The sequence below is a fragment of the Sorex fumeus genome, unplaced genomic scaffold, assembly GCF_029834395.1.
Source record: "Sorex fumeus unplaced genomic scaffold, SorFum_2.1 ptg000065l, whole genome shotgun sequence".
In the NCBI taxonomy this organism is placed as follows: Eukaryota; Metazoa; Chordata; class Mammalia; order Eulipotyphla; family Soricidae; genus Sorex; species Sorex fumeus.
This window is the reverse complement of record NW_026606122.1, coordinates 2,534,023-2,548,245: the sequence shown is the minus strand read 5'-3', so window position 1 is coordinate 2,548,245 and position 14,223 is coordinate 2,534,023. Positions and strand designations below refer to the sequence as shown.

Sequence of the window (14,223 nt, the reverse complement as noted above, 5' to 3'; positions counted from 1 at the left end):
GAAGATGAGGAAAATTTCCAAAACTTGGAAGCAAACACTGCTAAACAATGGAATTAAATGGGAAACCAAAGAAGAAATAAAATGAGTCCTTGAAACTAATGAAGATTAAGACACAGCTACTGGAGTCTATGGGATATGGCAAAAACTGAACTGAGGGTAATTCATAGCAGTGCAGGCCTACCATAAGAAAGAAGAAAAAGCCTAAATCAACAACTTAAAAATGCATCTCACAACTCACAAATCTGCAGGAGAGATCACATGTGAAATTCAAACAAATCCAAATAGTAGTAGAAGGAGGTAAATAACAAAAATTCGAGTAGAAATTAACAACATAGAAGTCAAGAAGCAATTGAAAGAATCAATGAAACCACGACCTGGTTCTTTGAAAAAATAAGCAAGATAGACTCATGAGGGGGTAAAAAGAGAGAAATATTCAAAAAAATCTGATCAGAGGTGATGGATAGAAATTAAAAACGATCCTTCAGAAATTCAATATATAACGAGATGTTTCTCTGAAGAACTTTATATCTTAAGCTGGAGAATCTATACGAAATACATAGATTCTCTGAGCTATGTAATCTCCCAAAATGGAATGAGGAGAAAGTAGAAAGCCAAGGCAGGCCAACTACTGCATGGAAATTGAAACCATAATTAATAATTCTCCACAAGAAAAAATACCATCCCAGATATGTTCACTAGTAAAGGATTGCTTTTAAAAGATTAGACACAAAAGAATGAAACAAAATTAAAAAAATAAATAATAAAAGATAGACAAACTTCTCAGCACGTGTCAGTGAGTATGGCACTCATGATGCCTATTGGTGCTCCCAGCTAGAGTAAAAGGTATGTTTTCTCCTAGATTGCTAATATATTATATATTTTAATAACAAATTAATGGTCAATTTATAGTTGATGTTGTAGGAATATATCCCTCTAACAAAAAGACCTCAAGCATGAGAAATGCCACTTGGTAAAATAGTTTAGGTCTTAGAATTCAAAGTATTTTTTAAAAATGGGATAAATAAAGAGAAGGACCACATGGAGGGCGGGAACCACAGATCCCGGAGAAAGAAAAAAAAACAGGTTCCAAAAAGAGCCGAGATCACCGGGAAGTCCCAGATGGAGTAGGTACCGCATCCCGCCTCCCCCTGATGGAACCCTGGTGACCAGAAGCCTCTACAAGCACAGCTTGAGTATGCGGGAACTAGGACTTTTTCTCAAATCTGCCGGACTACAGCTCCAAGGTAACCTCTGATTCCGGAAGTCATGCCCACAGCCCGCCCCCCAGCGCCATCTTTACAACATACAGCCAAAGAGAAGGACGACATGGAGGGCGGGAACCACAGATCCCGGAAAAAGAAAAAAAAACAGGTTCCAAAAAGAGCCGAGATCACCGGGAAGCCCCAGATGGGGTAGGTACCGCATCTCGCCTCCCCCAGATGTAACCCCAGTGACCAGAAGCCTCTACAAGCACAGCTCGAGTATGAGGGAACTAGGACTTTTTCTCAAAACCGCGCGACATCTCTCTATATACAAAGTGATCAATGGGAAGTAAACCACCCAACCTTTCTCCCTGAAAATCAGAGTTAAGTTGGGAGCACGGCCACAGCCCCAGAAACACAAGGACTTAATGCAGAACCCAGCAGCTTGGAGCAGAAAAGTGAACGGACTATGCATTAATCCAGGCCATCATGTCTGCCCGGAGGGGAAAGGGTGTTGCCCCATTCGCCCTCTATTCTCTGGAAAGAAGGATGGCGGCCGCATGGGAGCCTTGTGGACAGCAGGTATGAGCCAGGGGTGTGGGGGTGACTAAAACCTCATGGAAAGGGGAGCGTTCCGGTCTGTCCTTCACGCCCTACCGAGGTCACCAGTTGGCCCCCACGAGCGGCGCCCCGTCACTGCCACAGCCCCAGAAGCACAAGGACTTAATGCAGAACCCAGCAGCTTGGAGCAGAAAAGTGAACGGACTATGCGTTAATCCAGGCCATCAAGTCTGCCAGAGGGGAAAGGGTGTTGCTCCATTCCGCCCTCCTCCCTCTGGAAAGAAAGATGGCGGCCACATGGGAGCCTTGTGGACAGCAGGTATGAGCTGAGGGTCTGGGGGCGACTAAAACCTCATGGGAAGGAGGGTGTTCCGGTCCGTCCTTCACGCCCTACCGAGGTCACCAGTTGCCCCCCGCGAGCGGCTCTCCAGCACGGCCACGGCCCCAGAAGCACAAGGACTTAATGCAGAACCCGGCAGCTTGGAGCAGAAAAGTTAAAGGACTATGCGTTAATCCAGGCCATCATGTCTGTCCGGAGGGGAAAGGGTGTTGCCCCATTCGCCCTCTCCTCTCTGGAAAGAAAGATGGCGGCCGCATGGGAGCCTTGTGGACAGCAAGTATGATCCGGGGGTGTGGGGGTGACTAAAACCTCATGGGAAGAGGGGCGTTCCGGTCCGTCCTTCACGCCCTACCGAGGCCACCAGTTGCCCCCCACGAGCGGCTCTCCAGCACGACCACAGCCCCAGAAGCACAAGGACTTAATGCAGAACCCAGCAGCTTGGAGCAGAAAAGTGAAAGGACTATGCGTTAATCCAGGCCATGATGTCTGCCCAGAGGGGAAAGGGTGTTGCTCCCTTCCGCCCTCCTCCCTCTGGAAAGAAAGATGGTGGCCACATGGGAGCCTTGCGGGCAGCAGGTGTGAGCCGGGGGTGTGGGGGTGACTAAAACCTCATGGGAAGGGAGGCGTTTCGGTCCGCCCTTCACGCCCTACCGAGGCCACCAGTTGCCCCCCATGAGCGGCTCTCCAGCACGGCCACGACTCCAGAACACAGAAACCAATTTCTTAACTATCTGACTTTCAGTAGAAATACTTCCAGGGTCAATAGGTAAAATAGCAGAAATCCAAAACCAACATTTAATTCTTGAACCCAGCTGTAGAAAGCAAATCACTTCACAATGCTTTTTCAGCATGTCTGATTTGGGGGGGTAAACTCTAAATAATAGTGGTGAATCTTTTATTGAAACAGTGAATCTAATCAAAGCAGATAGAGTGTTAACTAGAATTCATCTGCCTCACAGGGACTGGGAGGGGTGGGGGGTGGGGTTTTATTGGGGTTCTTCATGGTAAAAAATAAGTATTGGTAAAGGGAAATGTGTTTGATATTTGTATGACTGAGACCTAAACCTGAAAGCTTTGTAACCTTTCCCACGGTGATTCAATAAATAAATAAAAAAATATATAAAATAAAACAAAAAAATAAAATAAAAATGGGCTAAATAACAGGACTAGCAAAAATGAGTTCAGGAAAGAATATTATAAACAGTTTAGGGTCTGTTAGTGCCTTCTAATTAGATGTATGAAATGTCCAAGCCTCTGATATCCGTTTACCTATTAAATGTTTATGTGCTTAGTAACTGTCCTTAGTGTATCTTTCAGCAATGCCCACCTGTTGGGAGCCAGGAAGAGTGGTGGGGGAGTGGATATTATATTATATAATTGGTGAGCCTGTGAAGGCAACCTAAATCTTGGACAAGTTCATGTGTGTTTGTCTCTCTCTTTATATTTTGGTATCATTCTCTGTGACCAACCTCTACTGCACAAGCATTGAAGATGTCATCAGATTGGCTTAGAAAAAATGTTCTATTCTCATCAGATTTTTCAATTAATGAGGATGTTTTTATTATAATCTTTAATTTATCAATGCAGAAACTTAAGAAGTATCTATACTATTTTCTAATAAAAATCCAATATTTCCTTTCTTTGGATAAAACATACTTTCATATTTTTATAGGCCTATTCAAATGTTCCCTTACATTTCTTTTCCTTATTTTTAAAAATTTTGTGCTACACTAGCAGTACTCAGTGGTGAATCCTGGCTCTGTGGTTAGCGATTACTCCTTATGTGTTTGGGTAACCATATGTGGTGCCGGAGTTTAATCCTGGGTCAGCCATGTGCAAGGAAAGCATCTTAGTTACTGGACAATTTCTCCAGTGCCCACTGTAATAATTTATTAAATCTCTTCTCTCTTACTAAATTATATTCATGTATGTGTATGTAGATATTATCACTTTCACAATAAAAAAGAATTCTCCATCATATATGCGATAAGAAAAGAAACACAACAAAGAAACAAAAATTGTCAAAGTCATTGGAACTTAATATTTTGTCTGCTGAACTGAGCTTATGTGGGTTGCAGTGAAAGGGATCCTTTGGACACTGGTAGAGAGAAGTGGGCTCGCTGGTGATGGTTATGGTATTTGAAGGATGTGTGCGTGGAAAGTATGATTAACAGCACTATAAATCCCAGTACATCTATGAAAATGCTTTGTACAAAAAAGAGTATGGTCTCAGTTTTCAGGGTCTGGAAACCAGATACTTGGGGAGCATTTTTAGAGTATAGCACCAGAAGTGCAAATCATACTGATCACATTTACTGAGCAACCTGAATAATATTTCCAAAAATCAGAATACCCAATTAGTGTAGACGTTTCTTTACAGAAGATAGCAGAAACTTGGATTGATCACATATAGAACAAAAATGACATTCTATCTCCTTTTCTTTGACAGTTTCCTGACATACAGGCTAAATATTCAACATAATAAAATTAACTTTTTTCACAGAATAACTAGAGATATTTTTGTCTGCTGTGTTCTCTCTTTGGGAGTGTAAGCCTGTCTAAAATTATTTTTCTGATTAAGCCCCACTAGTCACCAGAACCAGGTGATCAAGGGGAATAACCTGGAAAATAGAAACAAAACCCAGGACACCAGATCTAAAACCAGGACAACAGTTAAAATGCATTTAAAATCTTTTGATATTTTTTGCATGCATGCTCACCGAGGGGAGCATAATCCCAGGTGTACCCATTTTTCTGCCCATTTCTGGCATTAGCAAAGGGTAAGTTCTTATAACTGGTCCAGCAGTTCAATTGCACCTGCTGAAGTGAGCAATGTCCCAGAGCCCCCAAGATATCTGTCCAGGTTCAGCTGCTGGTTAATGAAACACCTGGAATTCAGTTGGGTAAACAGAGTGACAGAAATCCAGAAAGATTCTTAAGGACATCAGACCTTTATAATCAGCCTAAAAAAGATTTTAGGAAAGCACTGTAGCACTATAGCACTGTCCTCTCATTGTTCATCGATTTGCTCGAGTGGGCCAGGAATGTCTCCATTGTGAGACTTGTTGTTACTGTGTTTGGCATATCGAATACGTCACGGGTAGCTTGCAAGGTTTTGCCATGCAGGCGAGATACTCTTGGTAGCTTGCCAGGCTCTCCAAAGGGGTGGAGGAATTAAACCTGGGCCGACCAGGGCGGCCGCATGCAAGCAAATGCCTTACCGACTGTGTTTTCGCTCAGTCCTATCAATGATCAATAATCTGAAAATGGCATTTGGACATATAATCAATACACTTAAAGAGAGGCTGACAGGAAAAATAAAAAACTCATTCAAATAGAATTAAAGATGATAAATAATACAGTATCAAGTTTCAGCAGCACAATGAAGAAAAATTTCTAATTAGTAGTGGACTCAAATATATGATAAACAGTTCCAGCAAGAGAGACAATGAAAAAAAGAATGAGAAAAAAAGATAAGAGAATATAAGGGATATTATTGACAATACATGAAGGAAAATATTAGAATTATTAGGATCTCCAGAAGGAGAATAAAGAGGCAGAAGCAGGGAAAAGATTTATAGAAGACTATATTAGAACTTTCCCACTCTGAAGAGGGAAATGGGAGCACTGATCCAGAAGCCCAATCTAAGAAAAAACAAACAGAACAACACCAAGACACTGCTTCTCTTGCAGCCTTATGGAACCTGTCACTGTCTTTAGTTCTTGCTCTTTTTCATAACAGTGTGTCTTGGTGTTGTTCTGTTATGAAAAAAGCAAGAAGTAAACAAAGAAACAGGTTCCATAGGGCTGCAAGAGAAGCAAAACCTCACATATAATGGGAAAATATAAGAATTAAAAACATTTTAAAAAGATTTCTTAAAGATTCTTTTTTAGAAAGATTTTTTAAATGAAACACTAAGTTATTGTGATTTACATAGTTATTTATAGTTCAGTTTCAGGAATGCAGTGCTTCAAAATCAACAACACAAACACTGTTGACTTATGTTACAATGTCCCCACGTTCCCTCCCAACCCCTAGTCTTTCTCTTTGGCAGGCATATTTTAAAGTTTAGTTATAATGATTTAGATTTCATGCCTGCAGCATTGTAGGCTATGTAAGGTGTATATTATATTCTGTAGCTTTATATATATATATATATATATATATATATATATATATATATATAGTACAACATATGTACACGTACAAGTCTATACCATACCTCTACATCACCAATGAGCTTGAGGTCCGTAATCCTTACACCTATTACCCCCTCTTCTTACTCCTTACACCCTGAGATTATTTTCCTCCCTGTCCTTTTCATTTTTTTGACCAAGGGCTAAGAGTAACCTGAGTACTGGCACATCCTTTTGTAAACACGTATTCCATTATGCTGATAGTCTATATACAACAGCTAAGTGAAGTTATCCTGTGTTTGTCTAACTTCTGTCTCACTTCACTCAATATGATAATCTCCAGTTCCATTCAATTTACAGACAATTGCATTATTTAATGCTTTCTTCAATCTCCATAGTATTCCATTGTATATATACACTATACTTTCATTATCCAATCATCCATTGTTGAGCACCTAGGTTTGTTTTTTTAATTTTTATTAGTGAAACACCATGAGATACAGATGTAGACTTACAAATTTTTTTGCTTGGGTTTCAGTTATACAATGATCGAGTACCCATCCCTCCACCAGTGCCCATTCTCCACCACCAGTAATTCCAGTATCCCTCCCACCCCCCCTTCCCCGCCTGTCCAACACTGCCTCTATGGCAGGGCATTCCCTTTTGTTCTCTCTCTCTCCTTTTGGGTGCTGTGGTTTGTAAAAGAGACATTGAGTGGCAATCATGTTCAGTCTATAGTCTAATTTCAGCATGCATCTCTCATCCTGGGAGGATCCTCCCAACACCCTTTACTTGGTGCTCCCTTCTCTATCTGAGCTGCCTTTTCCCCTAGAATGTGCAGCTGGCCTACAAGCCATGAAGTGAACCCTCCAAGCCCTTCCATACACTGTCAAATATTTCCCATTTGAGAAAAGGGCAAAACACCCCCAATTAAGGAAAATTTGTTTAATTAAGAGAACTTTATTGTGGAATTATATATGAGTCAAGACTCCTGGTTATTGGCTGCATGACCTTGTGCAAATAACTACTTTTCTGAAAATCTTCCCTCATATTTAAATAGAGACAATGAGTTCTTTGTATTGAAAGGACTGAGAGAATATATATGAGACACTCAATATCCAGTAATAAAAAACAATGTGTTGATGTTAACTATTATTAATCTACTAAGATTACAAACTTCTTGAAATAAGAAGTTTAGATTTCCAAAGAGTAGACTCAATTAATTTTTAAATTCCCTGTGCTATCATAAAAGACTTCAGCTCTTCCCAGTTGATAGTAGGACACACAAATTCATAATCATTTAAAAGTAATCATTAAAGCATATAGCTTTAAAACCTTTCAAAACTTCATAGCCACTTATAGAAAGGCAAAATGCAGAGTTCTGTGTTATTGAATCTATATGCAATTTGGAGTATAATTTCTATCTACTTATCTTATTATTTCTATCTATGTGTATGCACAGCCAACTTCACTCCACCCCCCTTCTCTGGAAATCATATTCTAGGTATCAAGGAGATGGGAAGAGTCTTACCGTTTGATGACACCACAGGCAGCGGTAATCCTGAAGTCTTTGATTGCTACCACATTTTTTATGACAAACTGCACATTGAGAATCAACAGATATATTTCCTTCTACCCACTGATGTGGCATAGTTTCCTGAAGGGTAAAAGAGGCAATAGTAAAAGTTATAGGAAGAAAGGTCAACTGGAGTAAAATAAATAAATAAATAAATAATAAAAAAAATAAAACAGCCCATGGAGGATATGGGATAACCCCTAGTTCTTATTTGTCCTCCTCTCCCCACTCTAATACTCCTGACCAATGACGGAACTCTTTAGTTTGTATTGGAGGCCTGGAGAAGAAGCTTTGCTTAGTTTATGAAGAGAGGAAGTAGTCTTTCTCTGTATCAAAGGGGTGAAAGAGAGATGGGAAAAAAGATACTCTGAGAGGACATGATTATTACTCACTATTTCATTTGCAGGCAGAAGAAGATCATCAGTGACAGACAAAGTATTCCACTTGCAGTCTTTACTAGCTCTCAAAGCACATAATTTGTGAGACTTCACTTTGCATACTGTGAGATCAGGAAGAAAGTAAGATGGGTGTGAATTTGGTGACAATGAAGATTCTAGTTGCCTTCTTTGAGCTACTTGGAAAGTCACAGTTTAGATGTATCACATAGTCGACCATCCCCAAAACCCTACTTCCCATATGATCTACTTACTTTGTATTTCTCCTGGATGCATTTTCTACTCTACATTTTATATGAAAATTGATGGCAAGAAAGAATTTTTTTTCTTTCCAACAATTTAGACTGTATTTTCTAATCATTCTGAACCAAAACTTTCATATTGATTGATGAGAATTCACCATCACACTAGTTTCCTAACTTCCGTTTTTATCAGTCTTTAAGTATCAGAATAGACTTTAAGCTAGATTAAATTGCCTAGTGTGATTCAATGAAGCTAAAGCTGTACAAGAGACTTCAATTCTATTTACGTTGACTGAGCTCCCCTTCATAAAGAAATCAGGAACATACCTTCACAGACGATCACATTTCTAGACAGAGCAGGAATGGTTTCCCGACAGATATTGCAGTGCTGGGTCTTAGAGCTCTGGCTGGCATACCAATAGTGCATTCCAACAAGAAAAGGGTTGTTTTCTGCTGCCGGTATCTAAAAGAAAATCAAAGAGAAGAGAGAATAGAGAGTTAATGATAGAGATGGTTTATGAAAATCTAGAAAACCTTTAGGGCTGAAAGTACAAGTATACTTGTATGAGAATGTGTGAAGAGGATTATTAAAATATGAGACACATCATCAGCCATCCTCCAGATTGCATGTCCTTCTCTCCAAGAAGAGGGCATAACATGACGCCTGCCATAACCATGCCAACGAACCACGTGCCAGGCTGTTTCATTTGGGACACCCCAGAGGGCAGTGGGTGAGAGCCTTCTCTGCCCCCAAAGGAACCAACTCAGTAGCTGAAAACCTCCAGAACTCAACTGCTTCCATGCTCAAGGGCACTCTCCACATGCTCGGGCTGAGCTTCACCCATGAGTGAACTTATTCCTGGACTGCGAGGATGCAAATACAACACACTCTACCCATACTCAAAGAATACTGCACCCCATTCAATGGGGTTCACAGTAGTAGGCGATCAATATTAGGGTAATATATATGTATATACATATTTACAGATAGAAATATATTAAAGCACACAAAGCTCAACCTTTAACAACATGTTAGTGATCTCTTATAGAAGGTCTTAATGGCTCCAGTTGAAATAGAACAACGTTCACAAACTTTTCTCTAAGGATACATTTAATAGCATTTTCAGCGGTTTCTCATTACAAACAATACAAAATATATTATTTTTTTCTGCTTTGGGACAGGGATTGGGGTTCTGGATGGAAACATCCGAAATATGGTGGTGGGAAGATGGAATGATGGTGGAATTGGTGTTTGAATATTAAATGTAATCAAATATTGAGAACTACTTATAAAATAAAAATAATTTGAAAAAATAAAAAACAAAATAAAATCTTGAGACAATAACTATGCATAACTTAGATTCATTTCTTACCTAATGATTTAAGAAAGGGAAAAACAACTGAGGAGAAGGTAAATATTGGAATTGGAGCTGAAGTTCATAGCAATGTTTCTTATACTGTTTGGTCAAAACATTGCATTGGTTTAGTCTAATTGAAAAATAGCTATCTTAGCCAGATTTAGAACCAAGCTTGAAACTTGATTCTCTTTGAGTAGGAAGGGGGGAATAATAAATTAAGAATTCAGTGATATTAAAATACTTCATCCAAGCTAGAATAGGAGGAGCCAAAGCTCTTTGACTCTGAGATAAATATTGGTTGTCAAGATTTAGCCACCTGCTGGAGGATATACACATTGCTATCCCTAGAGCTTCAAGGTAAGCAGAGCATTACATTAGCTGGATATTTCATCTCAGTGGTTTCTTGACAAAAATTCTTTCCATTAGATGAAGCTAAAGCTATTTGAAGGGGAAAATTTATAGCTCTGCAAGCATTTCTGAGGAAGGAAGAAAGTGCCCACATAAAAACTTGACTTCACAGCTCAAGATCATAGAAAAGGACCAACAAAAAGAACTCAAACCAGGCAGAAGAAGAGATCATAAAACTTAGAGCAGAAATCAATGACATGGAAACCCATAAAACAATCTGAAAGATCAATGAAACCAAGAGCTTCTTCTTTGAGAAAATAAACAAAATAGATAAAACATTAGCAAGACTCACAAAGAAAGAGGGAGAGAGAACCCTAGAAACCGAATCAGAAATAAGAAAGGGGATATCACAACAGAAACCAAAGAAATTCAAAAGATCATCAGAGACTACTTTGAAAGTCTGTATGCCACGAAACAAGAGAACCTAGAAGAAATGGATAAAATTCTGGATTCTTACAATCTCCCAAGGCTGAATCAAGAAGATCTAGAGTACCTGAATAGTCATATTAACATCAAGGAAATTGAAACTGTAATCAAAATTCTTCCCCCCCAAAAGAACCTGGGTCCAGATGGATTCACTAGCGAATTTTTTCAAATATTTAAAGAGGACCGATTGCCAGTTCTTCTCAAGCTTTTCCAGGAAATTGAAGAAACAGAAACTCTCCCAAACAGTTTCTATGAAGCCTATATCTCTCTAATACCAAAAGGAAACAGAGACACCATAAGAAAAGAAAACTGCAGGCTTATATCCCTGATGAACACGGATGCGAATATTCTCAACAAAATACTAGCAAATAGAATTCAAAAACTCATCAAAAAGATCATACACCACGACCAAGTGGGATTCATCCCAGGGATGCAAGGATGGTTTAACATTCAGAAATCGATCAACATAGCCCATCATATCAACAAAAAAAGATAAAAAGCGCATGATCATATCAATAGATGTAGAGAATACATTTGACAAGATATAGCACCAGTTTATGATGAAAACCCTCTCCAAAATAGGAATATAGGGGACTATCTTAAACTAAGGAGATTCTTCACCTTCAAAGAAACAGTTACCAAAGTACAAAGACAGTTTACCGAATGGGAAAGGATATTAGCCCAATACCCATCCAACAAGGGGTTGATATCAAGGATATACAAAGTACTGGTTGAACTTCACGAGAAGAAAACATCCAACCGCATCAAAAAATGGGGCGACAAAATGAACAGAAACTTTCTCAAAGAAGAAATCCGAATGGCTAAAAGACATATGTGAAAATGCTCTACATCACTAATCATCAGGGAGATACAGATCAAAACAACAATGAGATATTATCTCACGCCATGAAGACTGGCCAACATGCAAAAGAACAAAAGCAACCTGTGTTGGCGCGGATATGGTGAGAAAGGGACCCTCCTTCACTGCTGGTGGGAATGCCAACTGGTTCAGCCATTTTGGAAAGCAGTATGGACGATTCTCCAAAAATTAGAAATTGAGCTCCCATTTGACCCAGCAATACCACTCCTAGGAATATATCCCAGAGAGGCAAAATAGTAAGTCTAAATGACATCAGCAACTTGTATGTTCATTGCAGCACTGTTCACAGTAGCTGAGTGCCCGAGAACAGATGACTGGTAAAAGAAACTTTGGTACATCTACACAGTGCAGTACTATGTAGCTGTTAGAAAAGATGAAGTCATGAAATTTACAAACAATGGTACTATATGTAAAGTATCATGCTAAATGAAATGAGTCCAAAAGAGAGGGACAGACATAGAAATATTGCAGTCATCTGGGGAACATAAAGTAACAATATAGGTGACTAACACCCAATAATAGCCAATATAAGTACCAGCAGGTCCACTTCATGGCTTGTAGGCCAGCCGCACCTGCTACGGTAAAAGACAGCTCAGATAGAGAAGGGAGATCCAAGTAAAGTGTGTTGGGAGGATCCTCCCACGATGGGAGATGCATGCTGAAAGTAGACTCTAGACTGAACATGATTGCCACTCAATGCCTCTTTTACAAACCACAGCACCCAAAAGGAGAGAGAGAACAAAAGGGAATGCTCTGACACAGAGACAGGGTGGGACAGGAGGGGAAGGGGGGTGGGAGGGATACTGGGATTACTGGTGGTGGAGAATGGGCACTGGTGGAGGGATGGGTACTCGATCACCGTATAACTGAAACCCAAGCACAGAAATTTGTAAGTCTACAACTGTACCTCATGGTGTTTCACTAATAAAAATTTTTAAAAAACTTAAAAAGAAAGCATTCTTTCCTGATTTCCATGCTTTGACTGACTATAGTGCTTCCCTGGTTAATTACATTGAACATATTTATTAAACACTTGGAGTTTCTACGCATTAGAAATATATTGATAAACAAGACAAAGTTTTTTCCAGCATTCAATGACAATTTATTGGGGTTCCTATTTCATGACATTAAGTTTTATATTCATTACTAAAGCTTATTGTAATTTATTATAGTGTTTCTAATGCCTGTGTGCATGGGAATGCATATACCAACAACTATTTGAAGGATTGAAAGTAAAAGAAGGTAGGTACCAAAACCCGAAAATTGGTTCTGGGTTTGAAGTTAATGAGACGCTCCAACCTTTTTTTTTTTAAATATCTCTATATGTCTCTTCTGCCAGGTAAGCGTAGTATTATAAAATCATCATTTTATTACTTTTAATATCATAATGGGTTTAATAAATAAAAGCAATACATGGCTTTTAAAATTACTATAAATTCTGCCTGATGCTAAGACAAGAAAACAAAAAAGAGTAATAAAGTGTGAGAGAATAGGGAATATAGGAAAGAAGAGGTGTATTTGATAGGGCACTTTCACACAATAATTGGCCAATTTATAAAAATTAGTCATCAGAAACCATTTTATAGATATTTCCCATCCTAAATACAAGCTGAATATAAAACATTTCCTGAAATACATATTCTAAGATCAGTGGAACAGAATTCATAGCTCAGATATAGTTTCTCAGGTATATGGACATTTAATCTTCAACAAATGAGCGGAGAGTATGAATTCAAGTAAGAAAACCTCTTAAAAAATTGTGCTGGAAAAACTGACCAGCCATGTATAAATAACTGAATTCAGTTCTCTCACACCATTGACACAAGTCAATTCAAAATGGATTAAGTACCTGATTTCAGACCTGAATATATTGAGGAATTCAAAGGCTAATTACATTGACTCCAGAGAGAGCTTCAATGACTGAATGCCATTGATCAAGCAAATGGAACCAAAATCAAACAAATGGGAGTTTATCAAATTTGGAGGCTTTGTCACTGAAAAAAATCAATGACTAGTTTAAGTGATGCTCCCATAGACTGGAAAAGTGTACTTGCCCACCACTCAACTGACAGAGAAAGGATAAATAGCCAGTATTTATAAAGCAATTGTAAAACTTTAAAACAACAAGAAAAGAACCAAACAACTCCATCAGAAACATAGGAGTAGCAGGACTGGGGATATAGCACAGAGAGTAAGGCTCTTGCCTTGCTTGCAGTTGCTGGGTTTGATTCTTAGCACCTGAGCTTGCCAGGGTAATCCCTGAATGCAGAGCCCTGAGGACAGCCATGTGTGGTCCCACAAAATGGGGAGAAGAAAAGAACTGACATTACCTTAAAGAAGACCAATAGGTATATGACAATGTATTTATCTTCAGGGAAATGCAGATTAAAACAGCAATGAGATATCACACCTTTACAGTAAGAATCACTTAATCACTTAATCACTTAATCCCCGTTATTCATCAGCTTACTAGAGCAGGTGCCAGTAACCTCTCCATTCATCCCGGTTGCGTGCTAGCGTAGCCCAATGGTATCTGTTCATTCTAGGAACATGCAGAGCCTCAAACCGATCATTCAGGGTCTTGATGAAGAAGTCTGACCATCCTGTAGGTGGGCGTCCACGTGATCTTTTGATGTCCCGTGGAATCCAATCAGTAATGGCTCTAGTCCAGCGGTTGTCTGTAAACCTCATTACTTGT

The 14,223-nt window shown here is 39.2% G+C and overlaps 1 protein-coding gene across 1 annotated transcript in view; it reads right to left on the bottom strand.

Moving 5' to 3' along the window:
• DGKK (diacylglycerol kinase kappa) overlaps nucleotides 1–14,223 on the bottom strand; it is a 252,654-nt gene that overhangs the window by 151,192 nt on the left and 87,239 nt on the right. The window contains exons 7-9 of the mRNA XM_056128612.1: nucleotides 8,781–8,916; nucleotides 8,209–8,315; nucleotides 7,772–7,897 (exon numbers count right to left, since the gene is read on the bottom strand). Coding sequence (XP_055984587.1) covers nucleotides 7,772–7,897; nucleotides 8,209–8,315; nucleotides 8,781–8,916 — 369 coding nt within the window. The remainder of the gene's footprint in view (nucleotides 1–7,771; nucleotides 7,898–8,208; nucleotides 8,316–8,780; nucleotides 8,917–14,223) is intronic.